This window comes from Rhipicephalus sanguineus, chromosome 3 (genome assembly GCF_013339695.2).
Source record: "Rhipicephalus sanguineus isolate Rsan-2018 chromosome 3, BIME_Rsan_1.4, whole genome shotgun sequence".
Classification (NCBI taxonomy): domain Eukaryota; kingdom Metazoa; phylum Arthropoda; class Arachnida; order Ixodida; family Ixodidae; genus Rhipicephalus; species Rhipicephalus sanguineus.
In genome coordinates this window covers 52,589,692-52,615,832 of record NC_051178.1, presented here as the reverse complement: position 1 = coordinate 52,615,832, position 26,141 = coordinate 52,589,692, and the positions used below count along the sequence as shown (strand labels likewise).

General features: G+C 45.0%; 1 protein-coding gene across 1 annotated transcript in view; it reads left to right on the top strand.

Annotated features, from left to right (window-relative positions):
• Positions 1 to 15,989, top strand: part of LOC119385467 (4-pyridoxate dehydrogenase-like) — a 106,539-nt gene extending 90,550 nt beyond the window's left edge. The window contains exons 11-12 of the mRNA XM_049413998.1: positions 13,707 to 13,926; positions 15,851 to 15,989. Coding sequence (XP_049269955.1) covers positions 13,707 to 13,926; positions 15,851 to 15,989 — 359 coding nt within the window. The remainder of the gene's footprint in view (positions 1 to 13,706; positions 13,927 to 15,850) is intronic.
• Positions 15,990 to 26,141: the final 10,152 nt, after the last annotated feature.

Sequence of the window (26,141 nt, the reverse complement as noted above, 5' to 3'; positions counted from 1 at the left end):
CTTCAAAACTGCTGCCGAAATACGAAGGCCCATAACGGGTCGTCGAGCGCACATCCCCGGTCAACTACTTGTTCGAACCCATCGAACCAGCTTCGGACATGCGCCGTCGAGGGCGCGACATTGTCAACGTGGAGCGCCTCAAGGCCTACTATGACCCACTCATAGTGACGAGCTGTTACGTCGCCGGACGGCTCCCTTTTCGTACCCGGGGTAATTGTAGAGAAGCCTTGGGACATGGTGATGGGTTACCCTCTCCAGCGCCTTCTGGTGGGTCATCCTCTTTGGCTGCTTGAAGAAAGAACGCCGCTCGCGCAGGGAGTTCGTGCCTTGCCGTGACTGTCGCCATTACTCATTGTCGTTGAGTGCTGTCTATTAAACACCTTAACAATATATATATATATATAGAACTATGCGGAAAGACGGAGAAGGGCGGACTTTGTGCATTGTGCCATACTATGTCAAGACAGTGCAAAGCTCGGATAAAAACAATGACTGTGGACTACGAAAAACGTCAAGATCAAGAAAATTTCCCTTATAGAGATTTAGTATTATGTGAACGGTAAAGTGCTGCAGGGAGCAGGCGTGCACATGACACGCTCTATTCTCTCTAGTTAACTTACGCGGAGCTCGAAGATTAACACAATTGAGAAGTACAGGGAAGGATATGGTAGCGTGAACTAGCTTGTAAAGAAAAAACAAAAAGAAACGTTATCGTCGGCAGTGCAATGATGGTAATCCTGCAGTATTGGAACGAGATCCAGAGACATTTTGAGCGAGCGATGGTTATATATGCTGAGGATTTTTTTGTGAACACTTTCAATAGTGTTACCGCTGGATTTACCGCGCATTTCAATGGTGTTACCGTCATCTGGAAAGCCATTCACACACACACACACACACACACACACACACACACACACACACACACACACACACACACACACACACACACACACACACACACACACACACACACACACACACACACACACACACACACACTCACTCACTCACTCACTCACTCGACATACCTATAGTAAAGGTAAAGGTTTCCGCCCTCTTCAACAGCACTTTCATGACAACAGTGTAGCCACTACGTGTGTGTAAAAGAATGCACGCACTAATGTGTATGCTCTTTGTAATGGGTGGCATGCTTTAAACCAGCAACAATTACGTGCGTGATGCTTTTTCGAAGTCGCGATGCACCCACTGCATGTTCGTAAGAGAATACGCGCAGTAATATGTGTGCCTTTTATAGTGGGTGGCCGGCTTTAAACCCCCAACTCGTTATGTAGCTCACATGGTGTGACGCCCGATTGCATTATGAGCTTGTACTCCGTTTTACTGCATTATTACATGTGGTACTTTGACACCTGTACACAGTACGCGTATGTTTGTGATGTATAAAAGTTAATTTCAATGTAGTTCCAAGCAATGGAGTGGCTCTGTGGTCGAACACCTGCTTCCCACGCAGATGGGCCTGGGTTCGATTCTCACTCGAGCCTGAGAATATTTATTTATTTTTGCGGTCGCGGACAAGATGATGATTTTTCGCTCACAACCACCGACACCGACGCAGACACCGGAATTTCTGCGGACCGAGCTCTTTAACGGCTATCGCGTTAATATGCTGTGAAGATGCAGCTCAAAGATGTTTGATGTGGTACATAGTAAAGAAATCAGGCGATAATTAGAAGCATCTGTTTTAGAGCCCGAGTTATATACTGAAAAATTGGGGCAGTTTTCCATATGCTAGAAAATGTGGAAGTGCCCAGACATCTATCTGGGCACTTCCACATTAATATCGTATTCAGTACTGGGACAAATATACTAGCATAAGTTTTAAGTTTGGCAGGGGGGGGGGGTGCCATTGCGGACACATGATAAGTATGGTTTTAGGCGCTTACTGCATTCGCAGAGAAGATTTTCATCCAGCGACAAAGCACGGGAAGTGCTAGCTGCCTTGGGCTGTTATCCGATATCAGTGCCGTAGTCTGAGAGCTTATAAACGGATGAGAAATGCGTCGCAAAACACTCAGCGACGGCATGCACTTCTGCCCTATTTGAGTCCAGTAGTCTGAAGGACTTTCCCCTTTTGCTGGACTTTTACGTACTCACTTCCAAAACTCAGCCGGCCTGGCAGAGGCGCTGTTTTCTAAGAATACGATGTACGAACTATGGTCCCGTTTATATATGCGTTTAGAGAGTTCGAAACAAGCTGAACTCTTCCTTCTATTTTCCGTATGGAGAACATTTAGATGTCCTGTGTGCGCGATCTTTATGTTTCTGTGCACTGACAAGTTCTGATGAGAACCAGTGGGAATATTTACGTTGTTTAGTCTATATTGGGGAATAAAATTACGCATGCTGCTTAATGCAACCTCCATAAATCGATTAAACTGTTCATCGCCATTTCGGTTTCCCGTAACCTGTGACCAATCAACGGCGGACAAGAAATGACACGGGCCCGTGCAATCACCTCGCTTGAAAGCAAATCTTTGAGATTTGTTTATATACCTGCTGTCGCTCGTAGTTTCGGCTGATGCAAATAATATGAAGTTAAGTGGTGGGTTGTGACCTTGCCTTCCTGGTCCCTTAATGCATACATCTGATTTTTGCCTACGCACAGTTCTTTCTTCATAGCTTTGAGGCTTCTTCCGTTCTTTAGAGCATGCTCAATTCTCTCCATATTATGCTTTCTTATATCGGCTACTTTACGCCTATTGATTAACTTCGAAAGCTCCGCCAGCTCTATTTTGTCTGTTGCATTTGAGGTAGCGGAAGAGTTCTACAGAGATCTGTACAGCAGCCGAGACAATCAGGATGATAACGTAAGAAGCAGTAATAGCCCAGAAGAATCTGACATCCCACCAGTATTGACAGGAGAAGTAAAGAAAGCCCTAAAGGGAATGCAAAGAGGCAAAGCAGCTGGAGAGGATCAGGTAACATCGGACCTGTTGAAGGACGGTGGAGAGATTAGGTCAGAATAACTGGCCACCCTGTACACGAAGTGTCTCTCGAAGGGGAGGATACCAGAATCTTGGAAGAATGCCATCATCTCGATCCATAAGAAAGGGGACGTCAAGGACCTGAAAAATACAGGCCCATCAGCTTACTGTCCGTTGTCTACAAGCTATTTACAAAAGTAATTGCTAACAGAATTAATACGACATTAGAGTTCAATCAACCAAGGGACCAGGCAGGATTTCGAACAGGCTTCTCAACAATAGATCATATTCATACTATCAATCAGGTGATAGAGAAATGCGCGGAATACAACCAACTCCTATACATAGCCTTCATAGATTACGAGAAGGCATTTGATTCGGTGGATACATCAGCAGTCATGCAGGCACTGCGGAATCGGGGCATCGACGAAGCCTATATAAACATAATGGAAGAAATCTACAGCGGATCCACAGCCACTATAGTCCTCCATAAAGAAAGCGACAGAATCCCAATAAGGAAGGGCGTACGGCAGGGACACACGATCTCTCCAATGCTATTCACCGCATGTTTACAGGAGGTTTTCAGGGCCTTAGATTGGGAAGAATTAGGGATAAGAGGTAGTGGAGAGTATCTCAGTAACCTGCGATTCGCTGATGACGTTGCATTGATGAGTAACGAGGGAGACGAATTACAGCTTATGATTACTGAACTGGATACGGAAAGTAGAAGAGTAGGTCTGAAAATTAATACGCATAAACCTAAAGTAACGTGGAACAATCTTGGCAGAGAACAGCGCTTTGCGTTAGGTGGCGAGACACTGGAAGTTGTAAAGGAGTACGTCTATTTAGGACAGGTAATAACCTCGGAGCCGAACCATGAGAGTGAAATAACTAGAAGAATAAGGATGGGATGGAGCTCATTCGGCAAGCATTATCAAATCATGAATGGTAGTCTACCACTATCCCTCAAGAGGAAGGTATATAACAGCTGCATTCTACCGGTACTTACCTACGGATCAGAAACCTGGTTTCTTACAAAGAGGGCTCAACTTAAATTGAGGACGACGCAGCGAGCGATGGAAAGGAAAATGATAGGTGTAACCTTAAGAGACAGGAAGAGAGCAGAGTGGGTCAGGGAACAAACGGGGGTTAAGGACATCATAGTTGAAATCAAGAAGAAGAAATGGATATGGGCCGGGCACATAGCACGTCGGCAGGATAACCGGTGGTCATTGAGGGTAACTGAGGTCGCCACCAAGAGATGGCAAACGTGTGAGGGGGAGACAGAAAATTAGGTGGGTAGATGAGATTAAGAAGTTTGCCGGTATAACGTGGCAGCAGAAAGCACAGGACCGGGTTGATTGGCGGAACATGGGAGAGGCCTTTGCCCTGCAGTGGGCGTAGACAGGCTGATGATGATGATGATGATGAAGTGGTGGGTGGGATTTGTCAGGACGTACAAGAGAAATGTCAGAGTGGGAAACTTCAACGGGTTGATCGTTTGACACACGGAGGTCTAAGACGTTGCAAGTGGAATTGACGACTGAGTTATGTTGAAGTAGGGAATTTTACGCCAGAAGGTCCAAGAGCGGGCTTTACTTTTTCTCTACGAAATGATGATAATGAGAAAAAGTAAGCTTGCTCCAGCCAATTCCAGGTGTATTGAAATACCCAAGAAGAATAATTATGTGTCCACTATGAGAACATATCACAAGTTCAATAGACGACATGAAATCATCAAACGAGGCAGGGGAAATGCTGGGCGGTAAATAGAAACATCCAATCACCACTTTTTCATGGCGCTCAAGGTTGGCTTATAACCAGACCGATTATTCGATGGTTTCAAGGTCTTTCCGTCTAACGGATTTCAGTGAATTGTCAATGGCAAACAACACGCCAGCAGCTTTCTGTTTGGTTTCGCTGAAATCTCGGTCACTGCGGAAGATGGTGTAGGTCGGGGGAATAAAGTCAGGCGAGGGAATTTCAGTGCCTAGCCAGATTTTGCAAATAGCAATAATAGGAAAAGAAGGCGAAATAACATGAGAGAGAAACTCGAGTGTCTTGGTACGCAGACCACGAGCATTTTGTTAGAATATGACTACGTTATATGGCACTATCGATTGCAGTCCCTAGCTGAGAGGGATGAAGCATGTCATAGCGCACCTCCTCACGAAATGGCTTGAAGAAGCATCCGAGGGGCCACATCGAAGGGTCATTCAGGCGTTGTAGTGCTTCCTTGTCGACTTCGATGTAGAACGAACAATAGGACTGAAATTTGGTTTGAAGTCGCCGGCAGGAGATGGGAGACAGATCGAATGAAGCAATATGTTTTTTGATGTCAGCAACAGTGGTGTCCGGGCTCAGCTTCGCAACAAAAATGGCCTTTGGCCGTTGTGGCTGTTGTGGCCGTTGAGCTACAGATATATTCAATGTTGTCATAGCTCCAAAAGAGGCTGGTTTCTTCTTTCTTTCCCCCTCAGTCACCGCTGCATAAGAGGCTGTCGCAGGCATCACACTGCCACGCTCGGACGTGTCTACGTCAGCTGGCGGCGAATTCGAAGATGAAACAGTTTTGGAGAGAGGTGGTTCAGAGCAGGCAGGTTGCTCGCAAGTCCCTGATCGGCCAACGATCACATGCGCTGGGGCGATCACAGATGCCTTCACTGCCACTCCGGCCGTGCGGCGCGTCAGCTCCTCACGCAGGAAGCGGACCTCTGCACGAAGGGAAGCGACCACGCGGGCTTGTTGTTCAACACCGCGGGAATGATCCTTACGGAGGCGCTCGTTTTCTCGCGTAGTTGGGATACCTCGTCGCTGAGGAACGAGATTCCCTCCAACGCGTTGAAGAAGAGGCGGCGCAACCAGGCGAGGTCGCCACCAAGAGGGGTGCACGGGGAGAGGGAACCGGTTTGAGAGCTGCAGTGCTCATCGCTGCACGCCGTCGAGTTGTCTTCGCTAGACTTACCAGCAGCACAGCTCGGATCACATAAATTGCAGGTTAATGAGCTCGATCAAGACTTCAGAAGTTGCATCTCCTCATCAGGCCAGGTTACACGCTTCGCATGAACGCGTTTAGTGCAACTTTCACCGCGGAAAACTGCTGCTTAACGAAAAACGGGCAGGAGCATAGCAGGCATGCATCCCGACTGGGAGCCATGGTGCGCGATTATGACAATAACAACAACAATAATCATTAAACTAATTATTATGATTGATAATAAGAATAACAATAAAATTACTACTACTAATAATAATAGCAATAATAATAATATAATAACAATAATAATAATAATAATAATACGAAGAAGAAGAAGAAGAATCATAATAAGTAGCAGTACAACGATGGTACAACGCTGGGCGAGTTGCAATGAATGCATACTTGGCATCAGCACGGAAAACAATACCAAGCACTATGATAGACACATCGCACTGGCAGCGCTGTGTACGCAGCGCGACTATTTACCATTATTTACCTTACACATTCAAAGTACATTTGTTCAAATCCCGGCCGCGGCGGCTACATTTTCGATGGAGGCGAAAATGTTTGAGGCCCGTGTACTTAAATTTAGGTGCATGTTAAAGAACCCCAGGTGGTCGAAATTTCCGGAGCCCTCCACTACGGCGTCTCTCATAATCATATCGTGGTTTTGAGACGTTAAACCCCAGATATTATTTAAAGTATATTTGCGTGTATGCTTTGATTCGTATTTTTAAAGCTAACGTTATTGACATATGTCATGCAATGCCCCCCTGAAGCGATAAATTAAGTGTTGTAAAACTGCCGTGCGTACAAATGTATTACTGAAAATTATCTTTATCGTGTCAGTTCCATCTTATCTTTCCGTATTGTGTCAGCTGAATTCTGCGTGTGACGTTATGCGTATTAGGTCACCATGGCTAAGCGATTATCGGTCTGTTTGACGGGTAATAATTAAAACTTGTGTGCGGAAAAAAGCGAATTCCTTTGAGCTCGAAAGGACTTTTGATTATTTATACTGGAAACTATACCTTTGTTAGCAAACCACTAAGTGTGCTTCTTTTTGGGGGACATATTTAGTGAAATAAAACTTGTGCCGATCTCAATGAAGCGTGTGCTAGTGTATTTGACATTTGTTTCCCTCCGATATGAGGTCCGCATTTACTGTGTCTGCGCGCTACGAAACTCCTTCGTGCTCGGAAGTTAATATCAACGGACATTATTTAGTGTGCGACGCTGTTCAATTCCTCAGTTCGTTTTCTTTAGGCGCGCTTTCTGCCTTCTTTGCAAAACAAGCTATAGCTAGCGCATTGCCGAAAATATTCACGCTCTGCATCGATTTCTAGAGATAACTGATGACCGTGACAGAAAACATGGTCACGCTCAGCGGATTTTCAACGACGTGTTCGCATGCATCTCAGATGCAGCAGCGAATTTTCCTTCACTTTTTTATCTTTCTGGCATGTTATATTTTTCACGCTACCACATTTGAACGTTTTGACGTTCTGTTTCTGTTCTGTCAAGCATGCTTGAATATTTATTATTGTGGTAACGGGAGTAAATTGCCGTTCCTCTTCTATAACGAAGTCATGTTACCACAGGCGCACATATCATTCTAGAGTTATCTTGTGACCGAAGCCGTAAAACAACATAGAAAACGCCTCATATCGCAAAGCTGCTTGCGTAGGAAATGAACGCGAGAAATTACAGCGCGTACCCGACGCAGCCAGCTTTTCTCCCACTTTCCGAGCGCAGGGATCCCACGGATTTGGCGCAGCAGAGCCGCGGCGTGGGTGTTCACCGCAAAATATTCACGCGGAGGCTAGAACGTTGGCCATGTCCCTGTATTTTAGGTAACTCTAGAAGCTAATGCGATGCAAGCGGAATTTGTTCGTACAGTGACTTTCAGGTTGTACTTTTTGCGTCTTAATTCACTTGTGCTTTACACCTCCTATTCTTCAAATAAGTGAGGGAGGCTAAATTTGACAGGCCCGTGTGCAGTGCGATGTCAAAGGAACGTTAGGGGACCCCAGAGGGTAGAAAATACCCCGAGACCACTAGTACGGCGGCTCTCGTAGTCCCAGTGGCTTTGACACGATAAACCGCGTAAACCAAACAACCAAACAATCTTAATAATAATATCTGGGGTTTAACGTCCCAAAACCGCGATATGATTATGAGAGACGCCGTAGTGGAGGGCTTCGGAAATTTCGACCACCTGGGGTTCTTTAACGTGCACCCAAATGTAAGCACACGAGCCAACCAAGCAATCTTAATTTAGTTCCGTATTGTGTTTCCTGTTTCTAAATTAACTTCCGGTTTTTGCTTGGCGAATGAAGATTTCAGGGACGAGTTAGGTCAGCAATAATGGTTGGCGTCACAGAAAGCGGGTAGAGAAAGTGCAAGAAGGCAATTAGCCTTGTGTATAGCAGTATTGAATGAAGGAACTCGATGAGAAGGAGCCTCGTTGCTTGCAGATTCCCACAAATACAGGACGTCTCCTTCATTTTTTAGATGCGAAGCGTCTCTTGCTCGGGGGTATGTCCCGCGGTGGGCTAGTCCACACTCACACTACGCATGCGCAACTCTCCTCCTTCCTTCTCTCCAACAGCTGCACTTTACTCTCTCCACGGGAAAGGAGGGAGGAGGCGAACCGGCCAAGCGGGTTTCCTCTGGTTTGCTGTCTGCAGGAGAGTCGGCGGGGCAGCAGTAGGGCGGTGCGCTGTGCTTCCAAGGGGGGGGGGGACGTCTGAGGCGGGGGTGACCCGCGGCTGCTTTTCTGTCTCCTGCTGTGGAGGTGCGAACGGGTTTCAAAGACGATAGCCATTCTTGGGGAACTTAAACGCAGAAATTTTGGTCTGTCTGTCACGCGTTTCAGCCACCCGGCCAAAGTTGAAGCACTTTCCGAACACCCGGCCATCTTGAACTGGTGGCTAGGTTCATACTTGTGTACATTGTCAATCAAAAAGCAAACATTACGCATATCTGAGGCGCAACATCACTAGGGGTCGATTCCACGAAAGATCGAAAAAGATGTCAGTGGAATGAAACTTTAGAAATTCAAAATACCAATACAATTTGTACGTAACATGTCTAAAATTACCAAATTAAAGCAAACGACGCATAACACAGCCTTCGTGATTGCCAATTTTTATGCTTGTCTCGGAGGCTATAATTTACATCACTGGCTTACATTGCATATTGAGGGCGCAGCGGTTGCATCGCGGGCTCTTTAATCACGTGACAGTTTCGCCATGAGAAAACCTCTTCGCGCCCAAAAAACATTGCAAGGGCTGCTAGCCTCTCTAGGCTGGTGCCGCGGTCCCTTCATTAGTGTGAAACTTTAGGATGTTCAAGAAATCGTGCGGCTGAATTTATCGTTTTGTGTTCTGCTGTGCCCCTCCTGTCTGCGTACACTTCAGCAGGCTTTCGGCGGCGACGGCTTCTACGGTAGAAGTTACGTAGCGTGGTTCACCTGGCACTTCACACGCTGGTCGATTCCACGAAAGATCGAAAAAGGGTGTATATTTGATGTTTCCGATTTCCTGATAATTTTGTATGTTGTGCACATATGACTGCACAGCACGAAATCGCAGTTCGTTTTCGAATAAAAATTTTTTTCAACACAGGAAAATTTGACAAGTCTCGCCGGTTGACGACGACCATTTTACGAAGAGTGCGTTTTCGTAAATTCGCAATCATTCTGGCAGCCACTGAAGCTATATATTACAAATATCTTTCTTTTTGGCGGAAGTAGAAGTAAAGAGGAAATAGCTCTTATAATTTCATGGAATTCTGAGTAAATTATGTATTTTTAAAAATTCACGAAAAACGCTGCGTTTTTGAAAATCAGTCAAATTTGGGACTTCTGTGAACATCTTAGCTTGTTCATATTTGCAGTATGAATAGGCCTTTATGTGAATAATGAACCTCTGCATTTGTATTTCTCTAATAATTTTCAAAGTAGTAAATTTTCATGCTCCAAACACCAAAAAGAGAAAAGTGCTCCTCCATTCAAAAATCTATAATAAAAAAACCCAATCTCAATTTTGTTCAAAGTCCCCCAAAATGTTCTCAAAGGACTGCAGAATGATATTATGAAAACACATGTTGCATCATTTTTATTACAACAAAAGCAGAAAATGTCAAACATTGTGTTTCCAGAGCGTGGTGGCTACTGCGCAAAGGACATCTCTAGTAACAAGAAAATACAGTAACACGTCTTTTTCTTTTCTGAGCTTCGCTAAACAACAGTAATGATCTATGGTCGGAAATTGGGAACTGTTTTGTAAAGAAAAAGACCGTTCCAATTAAATGCATTCGCGTGGTTTGCGACTTCACGCCAGTGTTAGACATCCCTCAGTCCACAGTATGCACTTTCAGTTGTAGCCTCCTTTTCTTTCATCTATTTCAGTTGAGTATAATTCATATCTTGAGTGCTAAAGAACGCATTCCCTCCATGCGTCTCTTATGATGATGTGCTGTGCCAGAATTGAGAGATTGGTATAAAAGCCAAGGTCTCTTCATGAATGGAAATGAATATCTGGAGAGCGGTCGCCAAGAGGTGTGGTTTTTGTTGGCCCAAATGTGTACGTTGTCAAACCTTATGTGATCAATGCAGAGTTTAAAAAGAACCGATTACGTGAAGATTGGTGGCAGCAGTTCTGGCCACGGACAAAACACGTTTTGTTTGCATTGCATCTGCTTTGTTTTGCATATCCTTCTTTCTCTTGAAGGAGTGCTGGCAGATCTGGTTTCCCTCTTGAATTGAGCGCGCATCCTGCTTCATGACCCTCCGCAAAAGAGTCTCGATCCGATATCTTCTACGTAACGAAAATTCTGCTGCAGCGGAATTTTCTTTTTGTGCACCATGAGGCAGTCCGTACAAAATCTCGGCCATGGCTATAACGCCTACCCATAGCCACCTTTAGAGCGTAGGACAGTGATCGCATCAAAGTGAAGCACAATTTGGATGCTTAACTTCTATCTCAGGTGGTGTTTGGCTGACTGGCACAGCCGTACTCGTTGCTGTCGTCTGCTCAGGCGGGCGGTACTTGCCGTTCACCACTGCCGACATTTGCGATTTCTCACATTCTTACAATGCATGATCGACTCAGCTACACATATTTCGCGTTTAGCTTCGTTACTTTTATATAAACGCATTTACTAAAAAAAATTATCCAGAGGAATGAAAATGTCCGTGCTGCCCGTCGACGAGGAATGTAAGTGGTGTCGCAAATGCATTTAATTGGAACGATCTTTTTTTTCTTTACAAAACAGTTCCCACTTTCCAACAATAGATCATTACTGCTGTTTAGCGAAGCTCAGAGAAGAAAAAAGACGTGTTACTGTATTTTCTTGTAACTAGAGATGTCCTTTACGCAGTGGCCACCACGCTCTGGAAACACAATGTTTGACATTTTCTGCTTTTGTTCTAATAAAATGATGCAACATGTTTTTTCATAATATCATTCTGCAGTCCTTTGAGAACATTTTGGGGGACTTTGAACAAAATTGAGATTGGTTTTTTTTTATTATAAGTTTTTGAATGGAGGAACACTTATCTCTTTTTGGTGTTTCGAGCATGAAAATTTACTACTTTGAATATTATTAGTGAAATACAAATGTAGAGGTTCATTATTCACATAAAGGCCTATTCATACTGCAAATATGAACAAGCTAAGATGTTCACAGAAGTAGCCATAGCGTCCCAAATTTGACTGATTTTCAAAAACGCAGCGTTTTTCGTGAATTTTTAAAAATACATAGTTTACTCAGAATTACATGAAATGATAAGAGATATTTCCTCTTTACTTCTACTTCCGCCAAAAAGAAAGATATTTGTAATATATAGCTTGAGTAGCTGCCAGCATGGTTCCGAAGTTACGAAAACGCATTCTTCGTAAAATGGTCGTCGTCAACCGGCGACACTTGTCGAATTTTGCTGTGTTGAAAAAAAAATTTTTATTTGAAAACGAACTGCGATTTCGTGCTGTGCAATCATATGTGCACAACATACAAAATTATCAGGAAAATCGGAAACATCAAATATACACCCTTTTTCGATCTTTCGTGGAATCGACCTAGGTAAGTATTAGGTGGTGTGTTCCTTTAATAGAAAATACATAGATACGTAATTCTAAAGACCCGAGTTTCTTAACCTGCGCTGAAAATGCCACGCTATGCACGCCCACGAAACCCCTCTGCCACGGAGGAAGGAAAGAACATCCTCCGTGCCCTCTGCACAACATGGCCTCCGAGATGGCGGACGCGAAACCCGCCGCGCGCCCTCCATCTCGGAGGCTATGAGCACAAACTCATGTTTCCCGACGTATTGCCAGATGGCGGCGATATCTCACGCAACGCTAATCTATCGTCTTTCGGCGGCATTTGCAGCGAAGCACGCAGATACGCGGCCAATTTTCTGTTCTGCTGTGTACAGCATTCCGGCCGGCTGCCGCTGCTTGCCGGCTCCAGACGCGGGGTTTGAGGAGAGGGTTTTTCCCTCTCTCGGGGTGTCTTTGCGACGAAGCTGGCGGCGACATGGCCACGGTTGTCTGCTGGGCCGACTTTCCTGACAGGGATGAAGGAGGGGTAGTGCTGGTTGCCTGGTTGTGATGCATTCTTCGGCGCAGTCAGAGCCCTGGCGGCCTTTCGTGTGCGTGTGCGGTACGCATGCGCAACTCTCCTCCTTCCGTCTCTCCAACAGCTGCGCGTTTTTTTTATTGATATGATATATAAGGAGATGTTGGCGCACAATTATGGCGCCGGCTACTCCTTAGCCCTTGAGTGAAACTTGAACACATAACTTAAAGTAAAACATACAAGGCAGTTCATGGAAAATAGAACACTCGGGCACACATATGCAAAAACACACTTATAGGCACATATCACAACAAACTGATAAAGAAATGTTCCAAAGTCAGCGAATGAAGTCTCTGATAATGTCCGTCGTTAATATTTGGTCCGACCGGCACAAAAACAGCAGAGCATACGTCTGGTCTTTAAGAAGATGTATTCGCTCGTGTGTACATAACAGTCGATACGTCATCCACTTCTCTACCAGCCCCTGCTTGCGCTTCTCCTGCGTTCTCGCTTCTGCTCTCGTGGCGCTAGCGCTACTCTCCTCCTCTAAGCGGGGGTTTTTCTACTCTCCTCCTCTAAGCGCAGCGCGAATTTCAAGATCCACCCACTGCACCGCTGAAGTGAACCTCACGGTTCACTTCAGCGACCACAAAGCCATCCTCATCAAAACAAAGTGCACACCTCAGGTGCTACACGCTGCTCAATAAAGACCTTCGTTAACCGTTTCACCTTCGTCTACAACGTTAATAACACCCCTAATACAACGTTAATAACGATCCGAGGTCGGTAGCCTGCCCAACGAACGCCAATGGAACGCGATCGTGCAAGTGCTCCGGCTTCGCATCGCATGGTCCCCTTTAGTGGCAGTTGGTGTAATTTTTTTTTATTCCGTTGCTTATTGCGTGTTCGCAGTTTTCTGCATGAAAGCGTTATGTCGTAGCGACCGCGAGTGAGATATGAAAGGTCTGCTATGGAAGAACTCTGTCCGCGACAAAATCTAACAAAAAAAATCAGGTTGGATGTTGCTAGAGATAGTACAGCATTACGTTGCCCTAACTGCAGCACGGGTGAGAGCGCGATGCGTTATTAGTGTTAGTTTGCCAAAGGCACAATTTCATAGAACCGATGTATATAAACGAAGAGCCCTGATTTTTCATACGTTAGAATGTGGTTGTGAACTTCGCGAATGCTTTCAGGCTCCAGAATTGCCGTGCAGACACTCACTACGCAAGCCATGAGGAATGGCAACGTGACCATCTGGGACATTGCCCTACCGGCGTGCGAGTCGGCAGGGCCAGTATGGAGCGAAGCATACCTGCGTTGCTTCGTGCAGCACACTTCACTCAGCGGTTGGCACCCTTGTTGCACTGCCCCGATGGGGACACATGCTCAGGCTGTTCTGGATCCTAGGCTCAGGTACATATAAGTGGAAGATTGTTTGTGCGTCTGGTTCATGCACCCTGCGGACGCAAATTTGATGTAGCGTGCATAAAGTTATCCAAAACGTATTGGAAACAGGACACTGGTACGAATATTGTAGAAAGAGTCGTAAATGGTTATGCTGCCGGTCAACCTTTGAATTTAAACGTAAATATTAACGTTATTCTTTGCATGACCGCTATTTTCCTTTCTCATTTCCTATTCATAATTAGGCTTGTGCATCCATAGTTAGGCCGATTGATGCACACAGATTATATTCCAGATATGGGCCCCTAAGCCGCTACACATGCCGCTCATTCAGTCGTCTGATGCTTTACTATACGGCAATTTGTGCGCACGTGACAAGACAAGGAAAGAGCAGTTGTAAAGGGAACATTGATAACCACAGTATGCGCGGAATAAAACAATCTTGTCCCATGGTGCACCAAGGTGCTCGCGCAGCGCCTAGCCTAACGACAGCATAATAATAATAATAATAATATCTGGGGTTTAACGTCCCAAAACCACGATATGATTATGAGAGACGCCGTAGTGGAGGGCTCCGGAAATTTTGACCACCTGGGGTTCTTTAACGTGCACCTAAATCTAAGTACACGAGCCTCAAACATTTTCGCCTCCATCGAAAATGCAGGCGCCGCGGTCGGGATTCGATCCCGCGACCCTTAACGACAGCATAGTTGTCGCATATAGAGAACTGTTTGAAATTTATTTGCCTCTAGCGCCAAGGACGAAACAAATATGGCACACTTCACCAATAGTAATAAAACAACGCCAGAGCGTCTTCTCAGCGTGTCAATCGCGAAAAGGTTTAGAAAGAAATTTATTTTATAGAATTGTACGCCACAGTTACAGAAATACTTCAACAGGGTATGCTGTGCAATGTACAAATTTCTGCCGAAACTACCAGCAAGAAAGCCATCATGAAGTCGTCGCGGGCAAGCGATGTCTCTTTTTCGGAAACTTGAATGACTTTTAATACTGTTAGCATGTTGGTGTATTTCAGCCTTTTTATTTCGGTAAGATAGGTTGGCTGAACTCTTCGACATGGAAATCCCTGTAGAGACATGCTTTGTTTTGTTCGTAAAAGAAACTACAAGCAAGTATGGTTGAATCGAAATTTCATTCTAGAACAGACAAGTTACGAGGAGGACAGGTAAATGCTGCAAGAAGAGCTTAAGAGGCCCGGGCCCGTTAATACACAAGGCAGAATAAGAGCGTAAAATGCTTGGCCGCACCTTTCATTGTAATCGTATACGATAACATGCTGTGTGTTCCAACTAATTACAACCATTGCAATATCCGCTGAAGTCGTTAACACTGTGCTGGAAATAAGAGTTATTCTACATTGCACCGCAAAAGAAATCATTCCCTTTATGCATATACAGTGAATGTGTCCAAATTCTTTTTGAACTGATATACGCGTTCGCCGTTTCTTTAAACGGTGAAGTATTCTAATGAAGGCGTCAAGTCAGTCGAAGCGTGTTTGCACTGGAAGGTAGAAACGCTTAGATACGAGAAAACTTCACGGTAAGACCACGTGCCACGACGGTATAAATCTTAGAAACCGTGCCGTGTCGACAAAGCACATTAGTGGCGTTCATGCATCAGTGACTGAGGGCGTACATCCAAAAGAAGACGTTGCTGGTCTGGTAGGTTCCTTCGACAAAATTGACCATAAAAATTAACGACCACAAAAATAACTAAAGAAGGGGTCAGGGGCAGCACTCGTTATTTGCTCGCGCTTAGCCAACATACTGTTCAGAGCGTAAATATATGCTAACAAGGCTTCGCCAACAGGCATTATCGAGGGCGGTTTCTTCAAGTTTGCATTACGCAACTTCGTGCACCAAACTATTAGGAGTTTGAGTTTTAATCCTCTTCAATTTAACATATTTTGCAGAGTCCTTGGCGGCGTAAAAAGGCTTCGTGTTGTGGACGCTTCTTCAATGCCCTACCTAACAACAGGAAATCTTAATTCACCACTAATGATGATGGGTCACCGAGCTGCCGCCATGATAATGGAAGACAACTTCCAGTAGGCGCAAACAACAAGTCAGTGTCACAATTGAAAATTCAGGTTATGCTGTGGGAATTAGGTCAGCCACCCAGATATTGAGCAGCATCGCACAATTACGTAGCATTGATTTATAGCCGCAATTCGACGGAGGCGCATTGCTAGAGGCCCGTTTTCTGTGCGGCGTAAGCTCCCGTAAGCGCATGCTTCATAATCCTATCATTGTTTGGGCATAAGCGCATGCTTCATAATCCTATCATAAAACCCCAAAATTTATTAATTAGCATTGACTTACTTATTCCTTGACGCATTCCATCACTCAAAGTTCATCGTGTTGCAAGAACTGAATCACTTTGCAAGACTGCAAAATGCAAGTGGTCGTTACTTGCGCGTCAACTCCTTGCAAGAGAGCCTGTACCACCGCGACTTCCAAGTCAATGGACGCAGACGCCTGACGCTTCATGTCACGCTACATGAATGAAGTACGTTGCTGGCGCCTTTGATCTAGGCCCTTTGACTGGGCTTGAAACGCAAGACTAGAAACCCAACACATACAAGAACAGTTTATGTGGGCTTTTCACGCGGTTGTCATGTCCTTGTTCTATTAGTACACCTTCTCTATTTCTGTATACCTCTTTCCAACTACCCCATTCGTTTCCCAGTGTAGGTCACCATAGCAGTTACTACTCTAGACTGGTAAACATCCCTGCTTTCACTCTCCATCCTGCTGCTTCCTTCAACATGTCTCCTGAAAATATTACGTCCCATTGAGCTAAAGGTATGCTCACGTTATGGCTGCCGCCAGTTTAATGGCGACGCGCTCGAGGATATGTGATTCTTGCCGATGAGCAGCCTCGCTAATAACCAGTTTCGCCACCTCATATTAAGGGTATTACGTAAGGCGCTAAATGTGACTGACGAATTCATGTATACGGCAATTCAAAGCACTAATATTTAGTCATTTTGGCTTACAATATCGGGCTCTACAAGGCTTGTAATATCCCTGTTTATATAATTTGTAGTAATTCATTCTCTGTTACACATGATGAAAATTTGTTTAAGCAGAACATTTAGTTGGAAGTCACTTTCGTATTGACGAGGTTAAACGTATTCCCCACACATCTAGTGATACTCTTCGAAACAGATCAAGAATGCACCAGGAATGATCTTCCTTATTTTTATTCACAGGTAATAAAAATGGAAGAGAAGAAAATGCCCTATGGAAGAGAAGAAAAGATAACATAGAACAATAATGTAATTGATTGAAAAAGTTTTCATCATCCAGCAGATGGAAGTGTTTCGATATCTTAGACGTCCTGCATTTTCACTGTGTTTTCCAGACACGCAACCTCAATCTACATCCAAAATGACGTGCAAGCAAAATCCCGCCTGTTACAGATAAGAAAAAGTGACGCCAATGTTCTGATTGACAAATCCAAGATCAGTTTTACCGCAAGGCTGAAGGAATGAATGCGACAGCAACAAATTGAAATGTCATGCGAAGAACGGCAAGCGGCTCGAAAGTTTCAGCGCGCTGTACAAGCACATAAGACGAACGAAAAAAACACACACAGGAGTAGCACTTCTTTGTGTTAGAGCCAGTGGCGTGTATATATATATATATATATATATATATATATATATATATATATATATATATATATATATATATATATATATATATGTTATTTGATTTGAGGCGATTTTTTATATTCATAGAGCTGATCAGATGGCATGCTTTTCAAATCTGTTTGTTTCAAATCAAGGCAGAATCTGCGCAGACTGTGCAGGCTGGGTCGCCCTATACCGCAACAACAGAGCAGTGTTTAATAATATTTGGAAATATTAACGTGAAGTTTAAAAATGAATGCGATAGCAAGAAAAATAATGCTATACGAAGTGAGGCTCGCCAGTCGATACTGTCAGTCTGAACAGCAGCGAAGGAAACTGCCGTGCTTCAAGTGTCGAGCTGTGACACTTGATAGTTCGCGCTCATCTTCTGTTTGTTCGTTTAGTGGCGTCCCTTGAGCTCGAGTTTCTTTCGTACGCTGCGTAACATGTGCGCGGACATCACGGTGAAAGCTTGAAACATTCCTCTTCCCCTCACCACGAGAAAACCGCGCGAACAGACAGCGGAAGGGCAAGGTTCTCCCTGCGCAAATATAAGAAGAAGCGAGCAAGCTCGCCGACGACTTTTAAATGCGCCCGTCGCGCTCCTAGCGCCATCTCGCTGGTAATGAAGAAACGCTTATTATCGCCTGCCGCCTCTGAGTCCGTCCAGCGGTAAAGGGTGTGTATATAACGCTCGCCGTTAGCTGCGTGGAGGACCTGCGTTTCGTGGCGTAGTGGGTATCGCCACTCGCTGCGGAGCAAGAGGTCCCTGGTTCGATTCCGCGCTTCGGAAGCATTTGTCTTAATTGTTTTTTGGGGGCTATTATATATATATATATATATATATATATATATATATATATATATACTTATACATATACGGTGCATGACGGCGGCGACGGCGACGGCAAAATCCAGCCGAGACTGTCCATATAATTGCCATCGCAATAAAAGTACACCCAAATTTAACCTGATCATCTGAGCATTCCTTCAGCAAATTTCCCAGCCTTAGTTTGGCGTTGTAGATACGATGAGTATGAAGAACGTGTTATGACTCTAGTAGCTTAAATTCTCACTTATTAAAAAAAAACATGTGGCTGACAAAGCAGGGTACTTCGCAGAAAACCTCAGGATAACTCGAGTGCCAATTTCTTTACTGTTAGAGCCCTCTAATATAAAGTCTTTCTTAAGAAGACCAAGTTTAGTCGAATAATACTTAAGCCAACCACAGGTATAGGTATAACATTATAAATGACTACAAATTTATATACCAGCTGTCGTTCCTTGCCCTGCTACTTTTCCCAGCTTGGGTGGGGGGTGGACGGAAAACGATGAAGTGGCCCTTTACTCCTCCCCTCCGGTTGCTCCAAGTACATAGCCTACGTACACTGTGTAAGCTCAAATTTTCTTTGAAAAAATGTGGGCTATTATACCGTTAAACTACCCCGCATCGTTTCCTTCTGTATAGGTCGGTAGCTGTTAATGATTGCTTGAAATTTTTAGGGTCATGCTCACAGCGCCTGCTCGTAAAACGACACAACAAATGACGCGTGAGTGATCCACCGCGCAATTATCACGTACGCATGACTGCGTAAAAAATAATAATAATGAACCATTTTTATTACGGTGTATTGTTTTTCATTGGTTCTTCGGTATTCGTCAAAAATTTTCAATGTGCTGTAAAATCGCCTCCAACTGTTGCGTGACGTCACAAGTCTGCGAAAACTCGCGGCGTTAAAATGAAGTTTGCATAATAAGCAGCACATTACTGTGCTGAACAATAACACATTTTTTCGGAATAGCCCGACAGTGTCTCTTTCTCAACGTAATTTAAGAAGGCTGCCCGCCAGTCACATTGGCAGCGGCTGCTTATAGCAGCGTGCGAGATGGATTCATATGTGTATAATAGATACTTTCAGTTGTATAACGATGTTGAGCTGTTTTTGCGCGTGTACAACTCTCTGTGAACTCGTCGTTGCTGACAAAGAGGTAGAGAGAGAAATAAGCATTATTAGGAACAGACACAATCCTTTATAGGTAGGCAGCCTTCTTAGTCCAGAATACCGTGGACGCTGATCATCCCCCTGGTGAGGTAGATCAAGTAACGGGGAAATTTGAAAGCTGGACCTCTCAATGTAATCGAGTCCACTGCCTTGTTACAATCCGCAACGATCACTGCAGGCTACCATGTGATAATCCAAGGGAAGCAGGCTAATCGGAGACTAAAGTGGGAATCTATTTTAGCTGTTCTGTCTAGGCACAACTAAAATACTGGACACTTCTGCACACTCATCAATTTACAGCAGCTTGAATATGAAGCAGTGGGGATGCTATTCGTTTTTAAAGAAACTGAATTTCCTGAAAAAGGAGAGTGGTTGATCGGGCTATAAAACGTTTACTGGTTCCCGCCCATATTTGCGTCGCGAATTACGTAAATTTCAGGCCAGGCAGGACAAAATAAAACCATGACAGATTGCTGTAACGTTATAGAGCCCCTTCTGAGCGATAGCCTCCTATGCAATGCTAGAGCGCAAGACGCACAAGCGTGGGATAGGCAGCCCGCACCGCAGGTAGCCTACAGTGCCTAGTCATGACACACGGAGGACAGTCGTCACAGCAGTATCGTAGGACAAATTTTATTGAAAAATTACGTTATTGCTGCGTTAAAGTAAAACTTTGCCTGACTTGTTAGCTTCCCAGTCTGTAGCCGACAATAACCACCATCGAAAGTGGAGGGGGCCGCCCCCCAACATTTCTCAGTGGGGTGGCTGGCGCCCCCCTTGCCCCCCGGTAGATACGCTTATGGTTAGAGCAGCGCGTTACTTTCGCAAAGGCGGCCACTGCGGCAAGTGAAGTGACGTTCGTGCACTCTGTAACTTCAACGCAAGCTTTCAGCTGAAAGCACAAGACGAACAAACCACCCCCATCACGAGATAAGCGCGATGACGTGTTATGTCGTTTTTATCACACCCGCGCGCTTTGCGTGCAGTTGGGTCACAGAACACGTCACGTGCCATGCAAAAAAGGCGTTGTGTACCAGCTCCCCCTTGCTTGTGGAAAATACTACTTAGGGCAAACGTGGCGGTGCCTCAATGCCAGGCTTAGAGAGCACAAAAACAATGTAAACAAGGGTGGCGGTGGCTTGCTCTCCGCGCATTGCAGCGCGTGTGGATGTTTGTCTGTTTTATTGTGATAGCAATTATATGAACAGTCTAGACGGGTTTTTGCCGTCGCCGTCATGTCCTTCTGGTATGAAGTCCAAATTGATAAGATCCACCCGCGCATCATATGTTCTGCCGCGGGTAAAAGCGCGCGAGCGGGGGCGACGAACGCGGCCGGAGCAGAGATCAAACGAGCCGGCCTATTTCCATCGCTCGGAGAGTGCATGCAGGGTGTCGGAACGGAACGAAATCCGAAAACTAAAAACGACAAAAAACGATATTTCGGACCGGAACGAAAACGTTACCGAAACTTTATCTATTATTTCGTTCCGGAGTGAAAACGAAATTTTTTCAATCGTTTTTCGGTTCACGAGAAAACTTCGCCATCCGCAGCAAGTGAGCTCGTGCAATGTGAGCATATATCAGGGTTCGGTATTAGCGCGTACCTCAGGCAGGAATTTCAAAGCAAAGATATGTTGAAATTGTCCGAAAAACGAAAACAGTGGCAACCAGAGAAGTTTTATGTTAACGCAAGTGGATTTTTGCGCGCCTGTCACGCAGGCCAGCGTAGAGATGGCATTGTCGGCGCTGAAGTTTGCTACAGCGAAAGCTGTTATTAGATCACAACAGCTGATTTTGGCGCCATAGTTGTCCACCGCCGCCGGTGTCCGTGACCGCTATCGCGTGATATAAACAAAATAAATAAGAAACACATTTCTGGGATCGGATGGCATTTCAACCCGCGCCCTCTGCGTGGCAGTCGGGTCTTCCACCACACTGCTACGCTAGTGCTTCTATGCTTGCGATGAGCGCTTGACAAACGTGAGTGCTGACGAGCAGTGCGGCCCAGTGTTGCGTATTCGATACAAAGGCACAAGATGCCCATTGGTGCACTGTTCCAACTAATACCAGCAGATCTAGAGGGTCTTATTCCTCACTAACCAAATCTTATTTTTCTCCATATAAACTGCTTTGTCTTCTTGAATACTACTTTTTTCAGCATAAAAATAGGCTACGTGGTCATTTTAGCATTAACACATTTAAGCATAAACAATATTAAAACACCACCATTCGTTCAAACATGCTGACCATGCAAATACTATAGGTAGCGGGAGAACTGCCCTTATGGGAATTAGTAGGGTGGTTGTACTGCACGAGATATGTAACCAAGCTAGTATCCCTCGACCTTTGTAACATGTTTTGCGTACTCTTTCAGTTCTTAATGCATCTGGTGACATCAGCTTTATGGGGCGTTCATTCATAACTCAATAAAACTATCAAGATGCCTTTCTTACGTGGAGGAATTGCATTGATGGAATTGAACTGCCCGGCCATTGCCGGAGTGCGAATGGGCTAAGTTTTTTCATTCCAAGGAATTGAAAGGAATGGAATTGCGGCAAGTTCTAATTCCCCGCTCTAGAATTGAAACGGAATGGAGGCGCGCATTTCGCCAAACTGCTTCCCACCCACTGCAAAGTGCTCAGCCACAATTCTTTATCGTCATCAGTCACAGCGCAAAGTGCACATAATGCCTTACAGATGTGTAGCGTGTACCACAAGACTCCGAAGAATGACGAAAAATGGCATAGTGGGAACTTCTCTACTTCAGAAGAATTGGGATGATTTATGGCGCAGTGGGTACCTTGCATGTGTGCTTGTATTATTGCCTCAAGAGACTCTCCAACGGGCTCTACAAAGTCCGTTCTTCCAGCTTTCGTTGTGACTGTGCTGCGTGTGTCGCGCAGGCCTGGCGATCTCTTTATCAGAACAGCGGTCTCGCACATCAGAGAGTACACTCAATGACGTGCTGCTTCTGAGATCGTGCTCACTCCCTTGACACAAAGCATTGAGCCCACTAAAAAGTTCGTATTTTTCTTTTGAGAAAATAAATACTATGACTTTGAAATAATACCGGTTTGTGCCAGTTGGTAGAAATTCGTGGTACAATTAATTTTGCTCCTCTGAAGAACGTGTTTTACCCTTGTCCCACTTTCCTAAGAGCAGGGCAAGTAACTACATCACAAATCCAATGTTCGTTATGACTACGTTAACTTCAAATTTTTCCATCAAAAAACCGTTACGAACCGTTACGGAACATTTTTTTTTCGTTCCGGAACAGAAACGGAAGGGAACATTTTGCGGCGGAACGAAAGTAGAACCGAAACGAAAAACATTTCGTTTCGACACCCTGAGTGCATGCGATAACATCACCCCGCTCGGGGGGCCTGCCGTCGAAGCAGACAGGAAACGCCCCGCCTGGCTTTAACAACCATTAAAAAAGACGCGAGGTGGGGGCGGGGAGGTTTGTCGTGCGAGCAGCCACTTTGAACTTTGAATGCAAGATCGCGGTCGCGAACGCTGACGCGTGCGCTATGTCGAAAGCCATCACAGCGGGCGGCTCGTATGCACTTCTACGTGCTGCGCTCTCAACGCAAAGTGACTATGCGGAGAGCATCTCTTCCTGGAGCGGCCGTATTCTCTTACACCAGCGTTTTGCAGTTACGCGAGATCGGATACAAAACTGTTAGCTGCCAGGCTCACTTCTTGTAACACTACAATTCGTTGCTATCGCATTCACTGCTTCGCTCTTGCGGTGGAACTGGGACCTTTTTGATGAGTGCTCGGTTGTACGCATACACCAAGATGAAACTACGCTGTTGATTCTTCAATCGGCTACCATACGTAAGTTAGGCCAAGATTGTGCCAGCGCATCACCATTGTTATTATCCAGAAAACATTTATGACTCCTTGATGACTCCACATTCGCGCATGCCTGAGTGATCACAAGTATTCATGTTATGTTTGATCCGGCTTCCAATAAATCAATATTGAAAATTAGCGCTCGTGTGTGTGTTACTCCCTGTCCCGTCCTGGTCATTTCAGTTCCGCGCTTTACAATATGAATACCTCGTACCAACAGGGCCACATATCGACCTTTGCCAGGGTAATGAGACTGGTGGTCGCGCTACCTGAAGGTCTATGGGATGGCAATCATTACACTACAGTTATTAACAAATGATGTCTCATATACTTTCCTTTGTTTAATTTTCTTTTGGGTTGACTTAATAAATGAAGCAGACATTCATGCCTTGCCTGCATTTTGAGAGCAACAAGCCCTCTATATATTACTGAAGGACACACCTCATATGAGGTACGTTATGTAATTTCGTTCATCGACAAATCAAAGATCATCACATTGTCACAATGTGACAAACAAATAAACTGCAGGAATAATTCAATTGTCACAAGACCACTCATATTTAAGTTTCAAAAATATGTACAAAGTGAAAGTTCAAACTGCGCGAAGAAGACAGGACGGTAAGTTGAAGACGCGCAGTTTGAACTTTTACGATACCATGGACCGACTACTCCAACCACATCTATTGCTTAAGTAGAAAGTGACATATCCGTAATCAAGGCCACTCTATGAAGCATCGAGCGACAAAGATTGGGCTGACCATAAGCATTGCAGCGACTAAACTAGCGGCCTCAAACCAGGGCTGGGCAGTGATACTCGGAAAAGTATTCCGGAATACAGATATCGAAATACGCGGACTGGAAGCCTGAAATACAGATATTGAGATAGATTCGCCTTTAACGTAACGGGGTATTTCGGAGATACTCTCGCAATAACACGAAAAAAGTATTCCGGAATACAGATACAGCAATACAGGTACTGGAATACTTCTTTTTTATTTCAAGGATGCTCATACTTTACAGCATAATGTTGTAATTATAGTTGCGGCGCATTCAAACGTTCAGGTCATTTATTTATTTATTACAGTACCCTCAGCGCCATTAAGACATCACAGAGGGCAGGGGGATACAAAGTACATAATTGATAACAATGACATATTTACACATATCAATGACAATAAAAAGTACACTATTTCACACCAACAGTAAGAAGCATTGCAGACCGAAATCGACATATCTGGTGACAACAAAATGAGCTATGCTAGAAACAGCATAGTTTAATCCAATCACTCGAATCGCCAATGAACACCAGTGCATTGAGAAAAGGTATATATTTATTTTGCACATAATATCTGCTTCGCTGAGAAAGTGGCTGTATGAGCTTCTCAAACAGGCTGCCTTCTAGACAGCGTCGGTTCAGCCTCAGCACAAGACTCCCGAAAGAAAAAAGTATCTCTACCGCTGAAGACGAGCGCAAATTCGTGTTAGAGTGAATAAATACCGCCTTCATAGCTGGATAGCCCTACAGCGTGGCGACATCTCTTCTCGGGCCATCTAGATAACGAAACACTTCCTCCCTCACGTGGGTTTTTCTGACCGCTCAGAAGCCCAAGTCGGTCCCCATCTTCGGAATCCTCAGCCGTCTGGCCTGGTCGGCGCCGGGTCAGACGACTTAGGATTCCGCTGTCCATATAGGCCGGCCATAATTACCTATGCGCAATGGAGCCCAATATGTCAAAACTGCACAATTCACACACTGGCTTCCTAAAATCACGTTCTTTGTGTGTGAGAGGGTTTAAGCCCTCCCAAGTCGCTCCTGCGTGCTCTCTAAACAGGCGTGGAAACGGACAGCTGCTCAGAGCGCCCCATCAGAAACTACAACAAGCACTCGTTGCCTGGGTCGAAAGGGTCACTCTTCAATAAAGGTGTTACCACCACCGACGCTACCAGCACCCATTTCAGCAAGCCGCAACAGGCGAAGTCGGCTCCGGCGGTGGGGGAGCCTGGTACCACAAAAGACCGTTTCATGCCTGTAATGAATTATGAACGCACCGTGACACGCTGGAGAAGTGGCTGAAAGTGCGACAAAAATAGCCAACTTCTAGTCACTTCCGCAGCGACTACGGGAACTGCTTTCGGAAGTGCCGCCGCTTTGAGAACCGAATGCACGCGAAGCATGGCAATGTCTCTGTTCCAAGGCGGTATCCGCACGGAGGTCGCGAAATAATGGCTTGCCACCCGAAAAAAATTAGGCATGCTGCACTGGCCTTGAGACAGCGACTTTCGTCGGTAGAGGCCGACAACACTGCCCCCGCGATTCTGCCGTCTGCGGCGTCGCGCGCTTAACCACATGGGCCATTCTGTGCTTGAGGGGAAACCATCGCCGCCCTTTCTGTCGGCGACCGGCGGCGCGCCGTTGCTTGTCTTGGCACAAAAAAAAAACGCCATTCCCCCGCTGGAAACACGCCTCAACTCATTTCCGATAAAAAACAATGTAACGAGGTACCCGTGTCCTGCATAATATCACGATACAAACGATACATCGTAAAAGTATTTCACTACAAAGATACAAATACATTTTGTAAATGTATCTCGATACAGAAATACAGATACTCAACAGTATCTTTAAAATACTATCGCGATACTCTTGTATCGCACTGCAAGCCAAAGGCCTCTCTCTTCCTCGTTTCAGTAATGAACCCGGTACT